This window comes from Tamandua tetradactyla, chromosome 14 (genome assembly GCF_023851605.1).
Source record: "Tamandua tetradactyla isolate mTamTet1 chromosome 14, mTamTet1.pri, whole genome shotgun sequence".
Classification (NCBI taxonomy): Eukaryota; Metazoa; Chordata; class Mammalia; order Pilosa; family Myrmecophagidae; genus Tamandua; species Tamandua tetradactyla.
This window is the reverse complement of record NC_135340.1, coordinates 28,687,713-28,707,783: the sequence shown is the minus strand read 5'-3', so window position 1 is coordinate 28,707,783 and position 20,071 is coordinate 28,687,713. Positions and strand designations below refer to the sequence as shown.

The 20,071-nt window shown below is 37.7% G+C and overlaps 1 protein-coding gene across 1 annotated transcript; it reads left to right on the top strand.

Moving 5' to 3' along the window:
• The first annotated feature begins 348 nt into the window (after nucleotides 1-348).
• Nucleotides 349-6,946, top strand: LOC143655269 (large ribosomal subunit protein eL39-like). The gene is made up of 2 exons (XM_077126677.1): nucleotides 349-488; nucleotides 6,784-6,946. The coding sequence occupies exons 1-2, from the start codon at nucleotides 349-351 to the stop codon at nucleotides 6,944-6,946; spliced, it is 303 nt and encodes a 100-aa protein (XP_076982792.1).
• Nucleotides 6,947-20,071: the final 13,125 nt, after the last annotated feature.

Below are 20,071 nucleotides of genomic sequence, written 5' to 3'. Positions count from 1 at the left end.
GTGAATTGGATATAGCCAGCACTGACATTGACTTTGGGTGGGGTCTGTGGCAGAGACAACATTCTAAATGATTGACTTTTGGCTTTTGGTCACAACTATGGAAAGGGAAAGCATGAAGATATAGCCCCTGGAAAAGCAATTGTGTGCTGCATATAATGTCTTAGTACAAGTAGAAGGACAGACTCAAAGATGCCCAGTCAGCTTGAAAATGGCCATCCCTATTCAGGGTGGACAACTGACATAGTTTCTAATCCATGCTCTGGCAGTGACCAACTAAGGACACTGACAAAATAGAAAGCCTACTTGATACAGCACAGCATTTTCAATACCAGCCCTCTGAGTGCAGAAATGGAGGAGATTCTCAGACTAGTGTCCTATATAGAAGATTCAACATTTAAAGTCACTACACCTGAAATAGCTGTTGAAATGCTCACTACAGAATGCCTGGGAACCATTCCTGTCTGCTTGGTACATGGATGGGTCCAGTGGTGAGCAGCCTCTCACTTGGATAGCTGTGGCAGTGCAACTCAGTAATGGCACTGTTCTAGTTTGCTAGCTGCCAGAATGCATCATGCCAGAAGCAGATGGGCTTTTAATAAAAGGGGATTTATTTTGTTAGTTCTTCGGAGGAAAGGCAGCTAATTTTCCACTGAGGTTCTTTCTTACGTGGGAAGGTACAGGATGGTCTCTGTTGGCCTTCTCTCCAGGCCCCTGGGTTCCAACACCTTTCCCTGGGGTGACTTCTTTCTGTATCTCCAAAGGCCTGGGCTGAGCTGCGAGTGCTGAGATGAGGAATGCCAAGCTGCTTAAGCTGTGCTACGTTGTGCTCTCTCATTTAAGCACCAGCCAATTAAGTCAAATGTCATTCATTGCAGCAGGCCCACCTCCTAGCCAACTGCTGATGTAATTAGCAACAGATGAGGTTCATGTACCATTGACTCATGTCCACAGCAACAGTACTAGGTGCCTTCACCTGGCCAAGTTGACAACTGAATCTAACTACCATAGGCACTATATGGTGGAAGACTGGTACTGTGCAAATCAGTCAATGGACTGAGTTAAGAACAGCATGTTTAGTAATAATGCATGAGCCAGAAGACATGCTAACTATCTGTACTGACAGGTGGGCTGTTTACAAAGGCCTTACAACCTGGATGGCAACCTAGAAGCAGGAAAAATGTACAGTCATAGGTTGCCCCTTCTGGGGGACAAGAATTGTGGAAAGACATCTGGGATGCCTGCCAATGACAAAATGTAACAGTCTATCATGCCCTTACCCATACTCCCAACATGTTACCTGGAAATGTGGAAGCAGATTCACTCGCACAGTTGTGAGGCAGCCCAGTTGAAACCAGGGAATGACTGGTTTCAGAATGACTACATTGGAAAAGTGGATGCCAAGGGTATCCATCCCTCCGACACCTAGTCTAGCAATTCCAGCAGCCAATGACACACCAGCAGAGAGTGGACATCACTAGAGAGTGCCCTTCATGCTCCCTACCTCAACCATGTGGGCTCTCACACCTGATAGACATTCTAGCGGCCATACAAGCCCACAGGTGCAGGTTGAATAAATTATTTATTTAAATAATGAATGGTTTATTAAAGGAACAGCTAAAAGATGATAAGAGGTCCTTATAGCAGTGGACTAAAAGGCTCTATCGAGCCTTAACTCACATGAATGCAATGCTGTGGGCTGCTGAACCTGCCCCTGTTGACATGCTAACAGCAGGAACCAGACAGGCCCTCAGAACACAAATTAAAGGGCCAACCACTTTACAGCTTAAAAGGGGAAATAATAATAATTTGTTGTTGCATGTGCCTTAGACCATACGAAAAAGGGAGAATGAGTTCCTTTGGCTTTGAGCTGGCCCTTGCAGCCATGCTGGTTGGGAATCTTAAACCTATAGAGAATAAAAGTCACCCAAAATATTGTAATCAGATCATCTTTTATATAGAAAATGCCTGTTAAAATCTTTATTACCAATCTGGGGTCTCCTATTCCCATGGGAACCTTATGTGTCACTATATTGACTCTTCTTATACCCATATTAACAATTCTTGTAAAAGTGGAGGACTCTCCAAGATTTTCAGGGAGAGAATATCTGGTATTTAAAACCTGCCCTTTATATGAATGAAGCTGATATGGATAGGACAAAGGTAAATTAGAATACAGGTTAAAGGCTGATGTCATTCATATTTTAAAGCTTCAACTTTTATGTGAGACCAAAAAGGATATGCACTTATCTGGTACAAAATTTATATTTTGGGTATTGCGTTTCTTAATTTAACTTGTATGGTCAGTTTAGTTAAACACTATAAGTACATGGAATCTTGAATAGGGCATGAGATCTTGTTGACTTGTCCAGGTTGATGTGATGCCCCAATATGTCCCAGAGTAATTTGGGCAGTGAACAGCAAAGTATTCACAAAGTCCTCTCAAGGGACTGGGGAGAGAGGAAGAAATATTCAACTCCCTCATTGGGAGAATTGCTGATATTCTTGCAAGTAGTAGGGATAACCAAATCAATAGGCTAAGCCCTCAATCTTGGGGTTTACCCCCAGGAAACTTATTCTTGCAAAGGATAAGCTGAGCCTACTTTAAATTATGCCTAAGGGTCACTCACAAAGAACCTCTTTTGTTGCTCAGATGTGGCCTCTCTCTCTAAATGAACTTGGCAGGGGAACTCACCACCCTCTTCCCTATGTGGGACGTGACTCCCAGGTGTGTAAATCTCCCCAGAAACATGGGACAGAACTTCAAGGATGAGCTGGGACCTGGCATCAAAGGGAGAAGAGAGAAATGAGACAAAATAAGTTTCAGTGGTTGGGAGATTTCAAACAGAGTCAAGAGCTTATCCTGGAGGCCATTCTTATGCATTATATAGATATCACTTTTTAGTTTATGGTGTATTATTGTGGCTGGAGGGAAGTACCTAAAACTGTTGAGCTATGTCCCAGTAACTTGATTCTTGAAGATGATTGTATAATGATATAACTTTTACAGTGTGACTTTGTGATTGTGAAAATCTTGTGTCTGATGCTCCTTTCATCCAGAGTATGGACAGATGAGTAAAAAAGAATGGATTAAAAAATAAATAATAACGTGGAGGATAAGGGGTAACATAAATTGGGTAAATAGAAATACTAGGGGTCAATGAGAGGGAGGGGTAAGGGGTATGGTATGTATGAGTTTATTTTTAATTTTAATTTCTTTTTCTGGAGTGATGCAAATGTTCTAAAAATAATCATGGTTATGAATACACAACTATGTGATGTTATTGTGAGTCATGGATTTTATACCATTTATGGAATGTGTGTGTGAAGATTTGTCAGTAAAAAATATTTTTAAAAAACCCTCCTTACAATGTTTTTCTGCCTGGTACCTTGTTGTCAACTGGTGGAACTCTAGCATGTATTTTGTTAGATCAGCGGGAATTACCCCTTATTATTCTCTATCAACATCTCTGTTTTCACCCACAGTGCCCTAGAAGACACCTTCCAACAGTGGGCTTCAGTGGTAATTCATGCCAACAATTGAACCCAATGTTGGGTTTGCATGGACTTGCCATCTTCAGGTGCAATCAGCCTTCCTTTGACTGTGATCCCTGTGAATTGGATTGCTGGCATGGCAGAATTCAGCACATGAATTCAGCACAGACTCAGCAGAAAATCTGGAAAAGAATTTTCTCATTTAAGACTTGGTTTTAAAAATGGAGTCCAATATAGTCCCCTCTAAATTCCCTGTGGATATTTGAGTGAAAAAGTGCATCTGAGTAAAACAGTCGCCTAATGGTGTTTTAAAATCCATGTAAACTTATTTTGAAATCCAACTGCCATTCTATAATGAGACCGGGGCTTACACCTTCTCCTTTGTATAGGAACAGGAGGATAAGGTCCAACCTGCACTGGGGTATGCTGTGGATGATGGTTTAGGATGGCTGACAGCAGAAGCTGTATCTGTAGACCATGTTGCTCCTGTCTTTGTGAAATTCATGACGTGGGGTGGCTGCCCCCTGAACTGTGTAATTTTACAGGTAAGCTAAAAGCAATAGTCTTTTCTGCTAGGAAGACATCTCCAACCAACATGGGGCATATGTTTCCCCTAAGGGATGGGAAATATGGTTGGCCATATTTACTTATAAGTGAACAGGATGTTGTATGTGGGGAGAGCTCTATGTTCCTGCTACCTTATATGACTCTTTATCCCATAATCCTAGAATTGGGAAAACGGTTAAAGTTAGACATAGGATAAAATTCCTTTCCTGGTGGTATTATCCTTTAGCCATTCTTGCACCAGGCGGAGTTAACAATAATTACTGAAAAACATGTGGCAGCTATAGCCAATCATACTGCCCAAGCACTTAATGATTCCAAAATAGTATATCCTTGCTAAATGAAGAGTGCACACAGCTGAGAAAGGTAATTTTACAAAACAGAATGGCCTTAACTACCCTCACTGCAGCTTTACGTGGTACCTGTGCCTTAATTAACATGCAGTGGTGTGTATATATCCCCCATCACTTGCACAATGTTTCATAAGTTTTGAATCATATGCAAGAGCACATTCATAATTTGATCAGTAGACCCCTTGTCTAAATGGTTTAATTCCCTTTCTTGGCCATTGTGGTATCACCACAATGTGGGGTTATCTCTGTGGGGGGGACCCCTAGTGATCTGTTGTCTCTTATACTGTGGTTGTGGAATATGGATGCAGTGTCTGTCCTATTGTAAATGTAGTCTGCTGTGTGCGGGAGGATTGTGGAGCACAAGACCCAAGCCCCCTCCAAATTGAGAATAAGTTATTGTACCTAGTACGTATAATGACTGGGACAGAAGTTAAAGTTCATCAGACCTCCTCATGGGTGGAAAGAGTATTCAGATGGCATCATAAACAAACATTAAAACTCCCCTCCCTTAATAACTGTTGACAAAGAACTTCCAGACCCCTGTGTCATGAAGCCCTGCTGAAACTATGTTCTCATATCCTACAGAATGTCTTTGCCCTAAACACCTATAAGCTGTCTCTTGCACTCCCTGTCCCTTTGCAGAGTACTGACTTCCCTTTTCTGGAGAGCTGCCACCAGAAAAGATATTCTCCTGTCTGTAATTCCCAATAACATCCATACCTCACTCTTTGCCTGGCATGTTCTTCAGACTTGGGGTTGTGCTGACCCAAGCCCTTCAAAAGCTGGGTTGGAACACCAATATTCTCTTCTAAGTCTAAACCCAAAAGATTTAAAAGCAGGGATTTGAACAGACATTTACACACCAGTGTTCATAACGACATTTTTCACAATTGCCAAAAGATGGAAGCAATACAATTGTCCATCAACAGATGAATGGATGAGCAAAATATGGTATATACATACAAGGGGATATTATTCAGCCATAAAGAGGAATGCATTTCTGATACATGCAATAACATTGGTGAACCTAGAGACATAGTGTTAAATGAAAAGCCAGATCCAAAGGACAAATATTCTATGATCTCACTGTTAAACAATAATTAGAATAAGCAAACTCATAGAGTCAGAAAAGCTAAGCTGTAGTGGGTATAAGGAATGTGGAGTTAATGCTTAATTGGTACAGAGTTGCTGTTTGGGATGATTGGCAGTTTTGATATTTGGTGGTGGTGATAGTAGCAAAATATTGTGAATGTAATTAACAGCACCGAATTATATATTTGAGTGTGGTTGAAAGGGGGAAATTGTAGGTTGTATATATCTTAGTAGAATAAAATATTAAAAAAACAGGAGTGTACAAAACAATGAATCCTAATGTAAACTGTGGACTCTAATAAATGATATAATTATAATTTTATTTCATCAAATGTAACAAAAGTAGCACATTAATGCAAACTATTTATAATATGGAGAATTGCATGTGTAAGGGGGTACATAAGAACTCTGTACTTTCTGCATAATGTTTCCATAAATCTACAACTTCTCTAATGAAAATCAATAAAAAATATGTTTGAAGAATGGGTATGCAAATATATAAAGTAACATAAATGTCTTTTAATACCTTAATTTAGAGTCAATGGAAGAAAACTTGCTATTTTAGAAGAAAAATTAAGAGTGGCATCAATTACACATAGGAGAGACACCAGTAGCTAGGAAAGGGGACTCTAAGAAAACAAGGACATTTTACAAATACTGTAATGAGAAAAGAAATACCGAGAGAAAATAGGTCCACTAATAAATGAGGAGCATGAAATTAATGATGAGTCTAAAATGGTCGAGATAATGAACTCATTTGTAAAATCGGTCCTTAACAAGAAAAATGAAGATAGGAAGTTCAAACAATTAAGAAAACCTTGCAAAAACAGCTGTTGACAAAGAAATAGGATAGAAAAGGCCAATTCTATTTTGGGCTAGATCAAAAGAATTATCCCATGACAATAAGGGAAGAGAGTTTTTATTATATCATTGATAACATACCTAAAATCCATACTAACTTTGTGGCCATCTTGATCAGCTGCATTCTCATATGCAAGAGTGGGGTGAAGAGTCAGGAATTAATGGCAGTATCATTTGTCAGGTTTAGACTTGTATAGAAGAAAGTACATATACTACGCTTTAAACGATGCACAACGAAAGTTTGTTTTTTCTGTCTTGTTTTCACCCTCCAAGCAGTATTGGTAGGCATGCACTGTGAGTAGCTGAAAATATGTTTTATATACATAAAGTGTGCGATACTTTTTCCTGAATTATAAAGTGAAGTTGTCTCTCTCTTTCTCTTTCTTTGTCCACTATCATTGTGTGTGCATTTGACTGCCAGCTTTGCCAGGTCTTCTCATAAGACTTTTAGAATCAAGCAATTCCTGGTTAACAAACAAAAGCAGAGTCTTCCCATTCCTCACTTGATTCAAATAAAAACTGGCAGTAAAATCAAGTATAACTCCAAGAGGAGACATTGGAGAAGAACCAAGCTGGGTCTGTAAAGTATCACATGTGATGATACACATATTGATGTTGTATCAAGTTCACTAGCACCTTCAATTTGAAACAGCCATCCTTTCTGAACAGTTGGGCTTATTTTATTGGGGAAAAATTCTATTTTTTCTTTGTTTTTATGCTTCTGCATAAATAAGTTGTTTTGGTAATGAATATATGAATATATGAGAATTTTTGCTTGACAAACAAGCGTAAATTGAAGAAATGTAAGTTCAAATTTGGCAACCTTAAATGCAAGGTAAGATGACATCATGATAGATTATCTTGTCTGTTCTGTGAGTATCTGCTTTCTACTTATTGATGACTAACCCTGAAGCTATATGCCAAAACTGCCTTGAGAGAAAGAAATACTTGACCTTCTGCATTATCAAAGCATTGGTGCCCCTTCCTGATGCAGTCATTACGGATGAGATGCTAGAAAAGTTTAGAAAATGATTTTGCCACTTTATGCCTCTCTAAAGACATATCAAACTTTAGCACCATACATGAGGCTGGAATCTCCTTCTAAAGAATGGCTGAGAAAATGCGGGATCTAATGTAGCCACTGGACAATACACAGAATGCTGCAGAGCCCACCAATAGTCTTGGGACCGGCTTTTATAATAGAAACTCATACTAGGTGATGTCATCAAAGCCGGTGGAAACAGAGTATATGCTGTATAGAAATTACATATATTGGTAACTTTTAGTGTTTGATTCAAGTATTTATTGAAAGTGTACGCCAGGAAAAGCCTGGAGAGGGGGGGCTGAGATTTGAGCTGACATCTTGTTGACAAGAAGCCAGTCTTTCTAAGATCCCGGGTAAGAGCCTTTCAGGCAGATGAAACACAAGTAGAAACGGGCAAGCCCCTATAACAGGAGTGAATTTGGTGAGTATGACAACCCTTTGGAAGGACCATGTGATTGGAACATGTTAAATGAGAGAGGAAAATGTTCCTGGAGGAAATGGGAGAGGTAGGTAGGGACCACATCAAGAGAAACTTGTAAAACCATGACTACAAATGGGCATTAAATGCTGAGCGTAATGGAAGACATAGAGGCATTTTAAGGTAAATTGCAAGAATGGCATTTATAATTTTGAGAATTTTATCTTATTTTAATATGTAAGGGGGACTGGCTTCTATTTTGAGGGTAATAAATGAGTATGTTAATAAATGAATAAGTTTTAGATTATAATTGAAAAACATACCAAATGAATAAAAAATTCAAGTGCAACATTAGTAATTGCTGCATGTTAGAGAAATCCTGTTTTGAACATATGGTGGTATCCATGAGGCCTCTACAAACTGTTGGAGAGGGTCGTAGGTTAGGACTAAAACACTCGGCTCAAAGTTCAGCACTTCGCTAGGGTGGTAAATGAGCAATTGAGGGTAGTTGAAGGAACAGATGGGATTCAAAAAAAAAAAAGGAGAGCCCATCATTCTAAGCACGTCATTAATTTTCTTTCTGGTAAAAACGGGTGAAATTCTTTTCATATTTGCCATTTTCAATCCCTAGGGTTCTTCCTCTGTAAAGAAGCCTCAAGAGAAAAATAAATGCTTAGCTATTCCAAATAATTCTCATATATAAACAGAGAAGAACCAGTGTCCTGAGAAAATAAAACATGGTCTGAAGCACCAAATCGCCAAAAGTACTTCGTCTTCTCTGAGGGTGAATTTTGAGCACAGACTCACCAGTGCAAGGCACCGCTTCAGTATGAGCGCCCCCTACAGGAGATCCTGCGCGGAAATAACACATCATCATGGAGACTGGTGCTGGGACTCAAACGGGCTGAAATGCCCAAACAGTGCCAAGAATAAGCAGTAAAAGGAAACAAGACACACAGAGAGGTCAGGCTTTTAAAGCATAAGACAACTGGGTGGTGCAACGGTGGCTCAGGGGCAGAGTTCTCGCCTGCCATGCCAGAGACCTGGGTTTGGGCCGGGGTGCCTGCTCATGTCAAAAAACGAACAAACAAAACCATAAGAGAACTGCAGAGAGTCAGTAAGGGAGGGTGGAGAGACCAATGAAAAGGAAAGTGAAGAAAGAGGGAGCCGAAGGAGAAGAAAATGTTGCAAATAGTTTCAATGCTTCAAGATAAAACATCTCTCTTACGGTTTTGCTGTTCTTGAATTGCGCTTTGGAAGAATCACATTCCAAGTATAATGTATGCCTGTGCTGACAGAGCTAAGAGGCTGTTGCCACATGTATTCAGAAGAGCCTGACTATGAAACCACAACACATTGAAAGGAGAGGAGTATTTAGTGCTCATGTAGTTAGCTCTTTCAAGAAACAGTAATCAGTCTGTGTATGTAATTTGGAGAGTAATGTAAATTTGGATAGGACTTGTTTATAATTGGGTACTAATGTAGGAGTATTGTGCTTATGAAAGAGTCAAGAGGGAGGCAGAGGCTGCTTTTTAATGGATGGTTTGTAATAGTAGTAATTGTAAGACAGCAATTTCATTTAACAATTAGGCCATTGGCTGGTTTGTGGAAGCCTCTCACATTTTTCTATGACACCTGTTCAATCATGGTGCACGGTGGTGAATTTGCCTAGGTTTTAGTTGGGGAATGGATTCGTGCAGTAGTTATTTCTTTCTACGGGTGGGATATTTCAGGAAACAGGTGCCCAAGGTGATGCCAAATGTCACTACACAGCACAGCAACAGCCGAGGGTAATTGCCTCTGTAAATGAGAGACAGTGGGGAGATGGTGACCCTGGGGGTTGCATTACTAAGGCAGCTTCTGGGCACAGAGGGGTCACTGTTTCTTGCTCTATGTCTTGCCCTTGGCCAGGCATTTGGAGTCTTGATCTTGAAGAAAATTGAATGAGATGAAAGTTAGAATTCACTAAAGGTAGGCAGTGCACTGTAATAGAAAAAGCACAGAATTAGAGTTACAAACATTTGCATTGGAATTCCATCTCTGCTACTGACTAGCTGTTACCTCTGTGAGTAATTTAAACTCTCTGAGGTTCATCTATAACATAAGAATAATCATGCACATTTCCTCGTATTGTGAAACTTAAATACATTAATATGTAAAGTACTCAGTTCAGCATCTAAGCTCATAGAATCAAGTTACTGCCTTTGTTAGCAACATTTCAGAAGAATTAGAGGGATACTTACCAATATAGGTGAATTTAAGAAATATAAAATTGAACAAAGGAAAGCAAGTTGCAAATGACCTCATGAGGTATGATAGAAGGTATAGGGATGATAAACAAATACCACTATGTATTATTTAGAGATTAGAGAAATAAATGAGAATGATAAATCCCAAGCCCAGCATAGTTGTTGCCTCTGCAGTAGGATGAAGCAAACCGGGTAGGAAGGAATGTAATGTATAGGGTAGAAGCATATGTAAAGGCTGTGGGAGTTTCAACTGTCATTGAGTTTTGGGTATATGGGTATGCATTATTTATTATACTCTTCTAGCATATACTCTAGTGTATACTCTTACTAGACATAGGTCTAGAAAGTTTCAAAAGAATTGTTCACTCTCATTTTCTCCATGTTAGTGGAAAGATACAGTTGCGAAAAATACATATAAGAACTATCATTGACCATTTATATACGGCGTGCTATTAGTTATATAATTTACAGATAATTTTGTGTACGTTATCTCATAGGACATGCAAACAGCACATTTAGGCAGGGTAGTGTGATAGAAAGAACATTGCTGTAAGTCAGACAAACTGGGCTCAAAGCACGGCTTTAGTGGGTTGAGCCATGAGATCTTGGCTAACTTCCTTGGTTTCAATGATTTAGTTTCTTAACCTATCAAAGTACAATAATAATGCTTTCTTCATAGGGCTATTGGGAGAATTAATTAAAATAGTAGACCCAGTATATAGAAGGCACTCGACTAACATTAGTTCATGTAATACATAGCTTGGAGAAACCCACAGGGATAATATGCGACTAACTATGCAGTCACCCCTCTTAGGTAAATGTGAACTTTGAAGTCGTTTTAAATATGATTACAGGCAGCAATATAGTCCTTAAAAAATCACCAGAGGAGTGGTCTTAAGGCACTCAAAAATCTAGAGGGAGCATGGGAGGTGGGTATTAGAGAATTGGTAGGGAGTCCACTACTAATAACATTTAGGAAAAATTACTCATGAGTAATCTGTGTTCTATCACCAGTTGAGTCATGAGTAGGGAAATATTGAATCTAGTTAAATATAATAGGTAAAATGCAGTTCACATCAGAAAATAAAGCATCACCTTTAATTCTGGAAAACAGGATTCATTTCCTTTTCTCTGAGAACCTTCCTATGGCAACCATTTGCTAGCACCAGAGAATCTAACAAAATAAAGGAAAGGGGATATCTAGGCTTCCTTCTTAATTTATTTCTCAATTTATCTTTGTAAACAGACTCTCTCTCTCTCACACACACACACAAACGCACAAAAAAACACATGCACACACACAATCTGAGGTCTTATAAGAACTCACCTGCTTTTAATCCTGTACAAATAAATTATTCCTGGCTAAGGAATCATTTCAATTTGAAATATTGCAACAATTATTGGAAAATCTGTAAGCTAATCAAAGTATTACCTACAAAAAAGTAAAAGAAAGGTGAAGGTAAAACCATGAGTCAAAAACCAATTGATTAAAATAAGTGACCTTTAACTATACCTCATTGGTATTTTCTCCTCACAAAACATGACCGCTTATATAAGACACCATGAAATTACATACCTGTTATAGTTAGCTTTGCTCTTTGCAGATAGAGCTGCTTAAATTGAAATTAGAGTAATGTTTTGTATCCAAGTGGATATCCTTTAAAAGAACCGAATGTATGTTTGAATTTTACTGCTGAGGTTTAACAATAAGAACATAGAATTTCTTTTTCTCTAAGCTTGTTAGATGAAGAGTTGACTGGAAGTGACCCTTTGGCTTGTCTCTGTGATTGTCCTCCCAAACAATAAATTAAATTAACCTTGTCCTGATAGTATTTGCAACAACACTGAGAAAGTGCACTTTAGGAATCTACTTTTCAAGAAGTAAAATTTTAAAGAAAAAAATATTTGATATTATGCAGTATTGGTAAAGGTCTAGAGAAACAGGCATTCTAAAATGCTTGGTAGTATAAATTTTTTATAGAGCACCTTGAAAATAATTGAATTTCAATTGCACATACCCTTTGATATGGCATCTCCACTTCTAGAAATGTAGATTACAAGGTAATAAAAAAAAAATGACATGATATTTAGTGTTTTCCTAGTGTCTAAAGTCTTTTTTGTTTCTATAACTTATGGTTGTGAACAGAACTTCTTTGCACAATATTGTTTAGCTTGACAGTATAGCCATATCCATTTCAGTCACTCAGAGTATGAGTAAGGATGTCATTTGTTATTGGACGATTCCTAAAATGGAGTCAGCCATTTTCTCTAAAATAATATCCAACAAAACAAAACAACAAGAAAAACTGGCAAGCTTTTGCGAGAGAAAAGAGATTCAGAAATTTCGCACAAGGGAACAAAGTAAAATTTTTACTCCTAATTCAAAACTGAATGGCAATGTTAACATTGGAGAAGTTGCAAGTGAGAAGTCACCTAAGTCATGCTAAAGAGCAAACTTTATTCACTCATCGCAATGACCCATCTTGCCCTATCCACTTTCTTTGGTTTGTACCAATAGGTCTGCATTGTACAGAAGAAGGATACCAAGAAGACATACACAATGAAGTGCATAAACAAACAAAAGTATGTGGAATGCAATGAAGTGAGAACTGTCTTCATGGAACCCCAGACCATGCAGTTGCCTGGAGCAACCTTTCCTGGTTAATTTATGGAAAATGGTTTTCCTGGACCTCAGAGTGAAGATATACCTCCGTCTTCCCCACAAAAACTGTTACTTAAGTGGATTTCAATTTCTAAATGTCCCTGTGCAAAATCCTCATCAGGATTTTCCTCAAGGGTTTTTGTTCTCCTTGGACTCTTTGGCTTTTATAATTAAACAAATTCGTTTTATTGTTACCAGTAAATATCTTTTGGTGCAGTTTTCACAGTCCCCCTTGTCCTTGAGCCCAGTTTTTTTTTTAATATAGCATATCCACTTCTAGGATTTTAGCTACAAAGGCTATTATTGAATCAATATTTCAGTAGTAAAAGAAAGGAAGCAACCTATATGTCAATTAATGGGTTACTATGAAATACATTGGTACAGAATACAATGGAATGTCTTACAGCTTTTAAAATGAATGACTCTCTAAGGTACATATTTAAGTGAAACAAGCAAGGTTAAGAAACAGTGTATGTGGAATAATTATGCATATATATATATGTATTTGATTATACACAAAATTTTTCTAAAGAAAAAAACAAACAGGCCTAAAATAGTTTTTGTCTCTTGGAAGGGATTTAGAATAAAGAGTGGAAAAAAATACTAATTCTTCATTGTATAACTTTTTATCACATCGTGTATTACTTATTTCTATTAAAAATATTAAAGTCACAGTTGGAAAGAGAAATATATAAGATATGATTCCTCTTGACTGCAAGGTTTGAAATAAAATAAGACAGACAACTGGAAAATTCTGCTTGCCCCTGAAATAGATGGGCTTATCTACTCAGTCATAGGCAACATTGGACACCATGGATCTCCCTTGTAGGCACTACAGAACAAGAGAAGGTCTGTGCTCTAGAGACATTGAAATTGAAATAGAGAAAGACTCCAGAGAGTAACAAGCCAAGTGTATTCAGTTCTTGTTTGGACTTTCTCATTGGAGAAGTCACTCTTTCTAACTGCAGTAAGTTTGCTACCATTATTTCCACTGAGGAATGGAATGAAGATTCCATTTGTTCAATGGAAACTTGAGGAACCAGGAATACATTCTCCCTGATAACAACTGAGGAAAAAAGGCAATGCCAACTTAGTGTCTTATTCCAAAAATGCAATTTCTCCAATTTAATATTTTGCCCTAAACAATGGGCTTTTATGAACAAAGTCTCTAAAGACAAGATTCTCAAAACAGAGTTCAACAGGTAAGTTCTTGTCCAATATAGCCATCTTGGAACCCTGGAATATCTAGGATGCAGATAAAACTGAAAGTAAGGCCTTGGCTATCAATAGAAACTGAATCTCTCTGGCTTTTAGTTGTTCCATCTACATAGGCCAACAAACTGATGTCTTGCCATCTTGCCCACTTGCCCAGAGATGGGTAATTGATTCTTTTTGCTTGAGATCTGCATTCTGTTCTGTCCATTTGGAGCACTACAAATCATCTTCAATGTGATCTTGGATGAAGGAAGCCCTCATTTTTGCCTACTCTGAGTGGGGTATTGCTATCCTTAATTATAGACAGCCAAGGGCACCTATGCTGCCCCACTTACCTCTCATCTGAGGGCTTCCATATTTAGAAAGTGGATAGAAGGAGAGATTAATAACAGTTCATTTTAGCTTGTCTTTTTCCTAGATATATTTCTTCAAAACTATTTCTGAGCTACTAGAGTATCATTAGAATGACACTATATATTCTTGCAACAATCTAAAAAAGTAATATTCAAGTATAAAAGCGCTGTGTCTTCCCCATAATTTCCTATCTAGTCTCCTAAAATGAGGGAATTGATCTTCTTTCCATTCATGTCTGTGAACATTTTATTATTCTTTTAACTCTAAGGCCAACTTCCCAACCGCCAGTGAGTCATTAGCCTAAGAAAAACCTTTTATGGTAGTCAAGTAAAGAAACTGTAGACAAAGGTCAGGGAAAGTTACAGAAGGAAAACATAGTTATGTACTAACCATTACACTTTCATATCATTGCGTCAACTTCAATGCTGCCTTGTAGTTGACTCAAATCCTTCATATTGAAATAGTTATAGATTATGCATTTCTTATGGCAACTTTCAAATGGCATGAAACATTTTCAATCATGGAAATAAAAACCCTTCATCTTGCCTGTGTTAATTTTTTTAACAAAATGATCATTTTTTTAAACATTTCACAATGTAACTTCAAGAAATACAATTAGCTTGTATTATCCATGACTAAAGATAGCATAAGGGAAGCATAATTTAAATCTTTTCATGAGATTGACTGAACCTGAATAATACTGAAAAATAAACATTTCTGTTTTTCCTCTGACCTTGAAATGATAGAAAACACTACCAACTTGGATATGTTACTGTTTATACCTCAAAACTCTAGGAATAAGAAGGATAAACAAGTTTAAGATGACAGACATGCCACGTATTTGCATCATGTTTGAAATGTTAGTGGCATATTGCACAAATGGCCAACATATTTCTTTCGCATTATTTGTCTCAGTTCTTTCTGTCAAGCATGGGGAGCAAAAGCAATGTGACTCTCAGACTTAGATAGAAAAAGAGATTTTCTTTCCTGGTCATTCTGCTCAGCGTCCATGAACTTATACTTCTAGAATGCAGCAACCCTGAAACCTGCAATAATTCAGCATCATACTTTTTGGTTTCCCATTTATTAAAAGCACTGGCTGTGTTCAAGACTGAGTACAAGAATGGTCAAATTTTTATTCACCTATATGTTAAGCTCTGAAAGTTTTTTATCCTCACCTTGTTTATTATCTTTCATCTCGCCTCACCCCTTCATTAGATTTTCATTGCTTATCTCCTAAATTCTTCAGGTTAGCCAGTTTGGGCAATCTGACTTAAAAGAGTCCCAAGAAAGTAGAATATAGGTCAGATCATTTTTATTGGAGAGAAAGGGGAAAATTCTAAAGTATAAAAGTCCGGTTCTGGAAGTCTGTCTTGACAGAGATGCCTTTATGATAGCAAGCAAAAAGGTGGAGAAATCATCAAATTATATTTTTCATCATTTACAATTTTGCCAATCTTTCCAAGGGCCAATCAACATACTGACATTTCAAGAATTCTTCAGGGTATCAATTTCCAAAGGCACTGTCTAAATCCTGACATCCCAGAATTAAATGAGAGGCATATTATCTTCCCTCAGAGTGGTGATATTCTATGGAATTCCTTAACAGACAATCAGAATCAAGTATTTATAAATGTCAATATCTTATCTGTTTATCCTGCTAAATTTATTTTTCAAAGGTTCCCTTTTTCCCATGAAAGTGTATGAGAACCCTTTTCTTGATTTTCGGGTGTTCGTAATCTGGTCCCAAATTAATTTTCTGTTGTTCCCTGAGCTAAATATTTCCTCCAATTATACCCACATAATCATCCCACTTTGCTAAGATTGTTTCCTGCTTTTAGAACCACCTTCCTTTATCAGTATCAAAATTTCAAGAACAGTTCAAAACACCCTTCCATAAATCTTCCTTGTCTATTCATTTAATTTCCTGTAAATTCTTTTGGCATTTAATTTGATCAAATAATTCAGCTATATAGTTGCAGTAGCTCACAGTAAGGGCTTTACTAATACGGGAAAAATGCCGAATCTAGATGATAGGTAAATGGGTGTTTATAGTATTATTCTTGGCACTTTTCTGTATATTTTTTTCCCAAAAGTTTGGGGAAGAATCTTCTTAAATAGGCCAGCCTATTTTCAAATATTTATGCCTGAACCTTGTTGGCCTACAAGATCTCTCTGTGCTTCAGCCACCTTTGTAACATGAGAATAAATAATGGCACCTATCCTATAGATTGCTGAGATAATTAAATGAGATTTTAAAAAAAAGCTTAGCTCACTACTTGCAAAATATGTTTACTATTTTAATTTATAGTTTGAATTGTCAACATACGCAGTTCAGTATCGCACTGTGGTTAAAACCATGTCCTTTGTAGTCCATAGTCAAAATGGCGAGCTCATATCCGGGCACCACCACTTACCATCTTTGTGACTGGGACCACACTTCTCTGAGCTTTGATTCTTCTTCCTCTAAACTAGAACTTTGTAGTGAGGATTAAAATGGTAATGTACCTTAAAGATTTAGCATGATATCTGGCACATAGTAAGCATCAAAAAAGCTATCTCTATTTGATCTTATCATAATTCTTGATTGCTATATGCATACAATTTTTATCATAACCAACTGTAAATTTCTTACAGCAAAGATTCTACTATATATTTATAAATATTCTGTCTCACCAAGCAGAAGACTGATCATGTAACAGGTATCTGATAAATATTTTTTGTCTTACAGCTGGACCCAAATAATTTCTTCTGCCTTAGCAAGGAGACCTAGAAAGCATGAAGTACTCACACTGGAAAAAAGATGAAGGAAGGCAAAGGAAAAAATTCTGCTCAGATTTTTCAATTAACATAATGAATAACTTGCTCACAAAGTATTCTTTTGAAAGTTTATTGCAGTCAACTGAACAATGGTAAAAGATATCAACTTTTGAAAACTGGGAAAAGATTGTCGTGTGAGAGGGTTAGAGTAATATCCAATATGGAGTTAGAAAGATTTTAACAATATCCTTGTACCACGAACAGGAGTTATGTTTTCCCTGGTGCCAATCATGATGGGAGTCAGAAAGCTAGACAACAAATTTAGGTCTCATTGAGAAATAAACTCATTAATATTAGTATAAGTTAAGATAATGTTAGCTGCTGTAACAAACTTCAAACTCTCATGGCTTAACACAATTGAAATTTGTTTATTGCCACAGTAAAGTCTCAAATTGGGCATTCCTAACTGGTGGGAGGATGAGCACAGTATGCTTTCTGCTCCATGAAATCCTTCAGGGACCCAAAGGGATGAAGCCTCATTCATCATCAGCACATTTCTTTCGAGGGTGTCATCTTCATTCCAACTAGTCAGCAGGGGAGGAATCATGGAGGACCACTCATAGATGGTTTAATGTGACAGCCATAGAAGTATATCACCTCTACAAATATTTTGTTAGTTAGACCTTGGTCACATGGTCACAATTAACTGTAAAGGAACCTGGGAAACATGAATTATCTGTAAGCCTAATAAAGATCAGCTAGCCACACCTGCCACCAACATGGCCAATCAATGACTCCTGTGTGAAATACCAGATTCAGTTGGATATCAAAGGGTATGCATTGATGCTCGGTTACACATAAAGACACATATTCCTATAGGGAAATATCATGGAATTAAAAGTTGGGTCTTTTATACCTTCAGTGTAGAGATTACAAATTAGAAAATTGCAAGGTTCTTAGGCTTCCTGGTCTCTGAGGTTTTTTACTGAAATGGAGTGAAGTAGAGAAGTTTAGGGGTGAGGAGTATCTTTTGCTTGGAAAGGATATTTGATTCTGTAATAATAGAAGACCAGGTTTCTATACTTTATTACCAGAGTGAGTAGAAGCAGGAAAGAAATTTTAAAAAATACTTCTTAGGATTGGCTTCAAGCTCAAGGGATGTAGGAAAATAGAAAAGTTCAGGTTTCCCTCTAGGTTATGAAACTTAGTGGAAGTGAAAAAGAATAAGATCATGTACTGGTCTAGAACTGTGTTTTTTTTTTTTTTTTTTCCTTTGGTGTTTTTATTGTGGTGGGTAGGACAGTAGATTCTCCACTTTTAGCTAAAGGCTCAGATTTCACTCTCAAATTAACTTAAAACATCACTAACTCTTGAAAACTTCTAATTCTTCCATAAAATTAATATAAACACCATAAAGATTTATAGCTAAGCAAATAACTTTTTCATTCTTTTTGGTCATCCCAATCACGCCAATGAAAGAGACATTTTCTGCTCACAGAAATATTGGGAGTGTAGCTTCCGTGCTTCCTTCCCAAAGAAAGAGAAATTATTCTCCTTACCTGGTTGGTGACATTAGTGAAAGGACCTTAGGCTTCAGACTCTTGTTTGGGACAACCCATTCTTAGAATTTGAAATCTTAAGGAATGAAATGGGGTATGGGGTAGTGTGCTGGTTTGAAAGGAAGTATGCCCCCTAAGAAAAGCCATGTTTTAATATGGATCCCATTTCTTAAAGGTAGAATAGTCTCTATTCAATGCTGTGGATTTGGGACTGTGATGGGATCATCTCCCTGGTTGATGAGATTTAGTTAAGAACGGTTGTTAAACTGGATTAGGGGATGACATGTCTCCACCCATTTGAGTGGGTCTTGATTAGTTTCTGAAGTCCTATAAAAGAGGAAACATTTTGGAGAATGAGAGACTCGGAGAGGGCAGAGAATGCTGCAACACTACAAAGCAGAGAGTCCACCAGCCAGCGACCTTTGGAGATGAAGAAGGGAAATGCCTCCCGGGGAGCTTCATGAAACCAGAAGCCAGGAGAGTAAGCTAGCAGATGACACCGTGTCTGCCATGTGCCCTTCCAGCTGAGAGAGAAACCCTGACTGTGTTCGCCATGTGCCTTTCCAGATGAGAGAGAAACCCTGAACTTCATCGGCCTTCTTGAACCAAGGTATCTTTCCCTAGATGCCTTTGATTGGACATTTCTTTAGACTTGTTTTAATCGGGACATTTTCTCGGCCTTAGAACTGTAAACTAGCAACTCATTAAATTCCCCTTTTTAAAAGCCATTCCGTTTCTGGTATATTGCATTCTGGCAGCTAGCAAACTAGAACAGGTAGGGACTGTAAATGGGTGAGCATTTTAATTTTGAGAAGGAATGTATGATGAAGCCATATTATATTCATATATCCAATCTACTTTTCTAATCCTACCCTGCCATCATTAAGCTTGTATTTTAAAAAATCACTTATTTATATTTTTAAAGGATTAAAAAAAACTTTTCTTAAATATTTCCCAAATTTCCTAACATTCTAGACCTACCAAGCAACAACTCCAGCCCCTGGTAATGGCTAATCTATTTTCTGTTTCTATGAAGTTGCTATTTCTAGATATTTCATGAGAGTAGAATCATACAGTATTACCCTTTGTTGCCTGACTTTTTTCACTCAACGTGTTGTCCTCACGGTTCATCCTTGTTGTAGCATGTATCAGAAATTCACTCCTTTTTACAGATGAATAATATTCCACTGCATGTACCTGCCACATTTTGTGCATCTGCTGATGGACACTTGGGCTACTTCCACCGTTTGACTATTGTGAATAATGCTGTTGTGAACATTAGTGCAAACATCAGGCCGAGTTGCTGCTTTCAGTCCTTTCAGATTTATACCTAGATCTGTGATTGCCGGGCCTTACGGTGATTTTATGCTGAACTTTCTGAGGAATTGCCAAACGGTTTTCCACAGTGGCTGCAACATTTTGCATTCCCACCAACAACGCGTGAGGT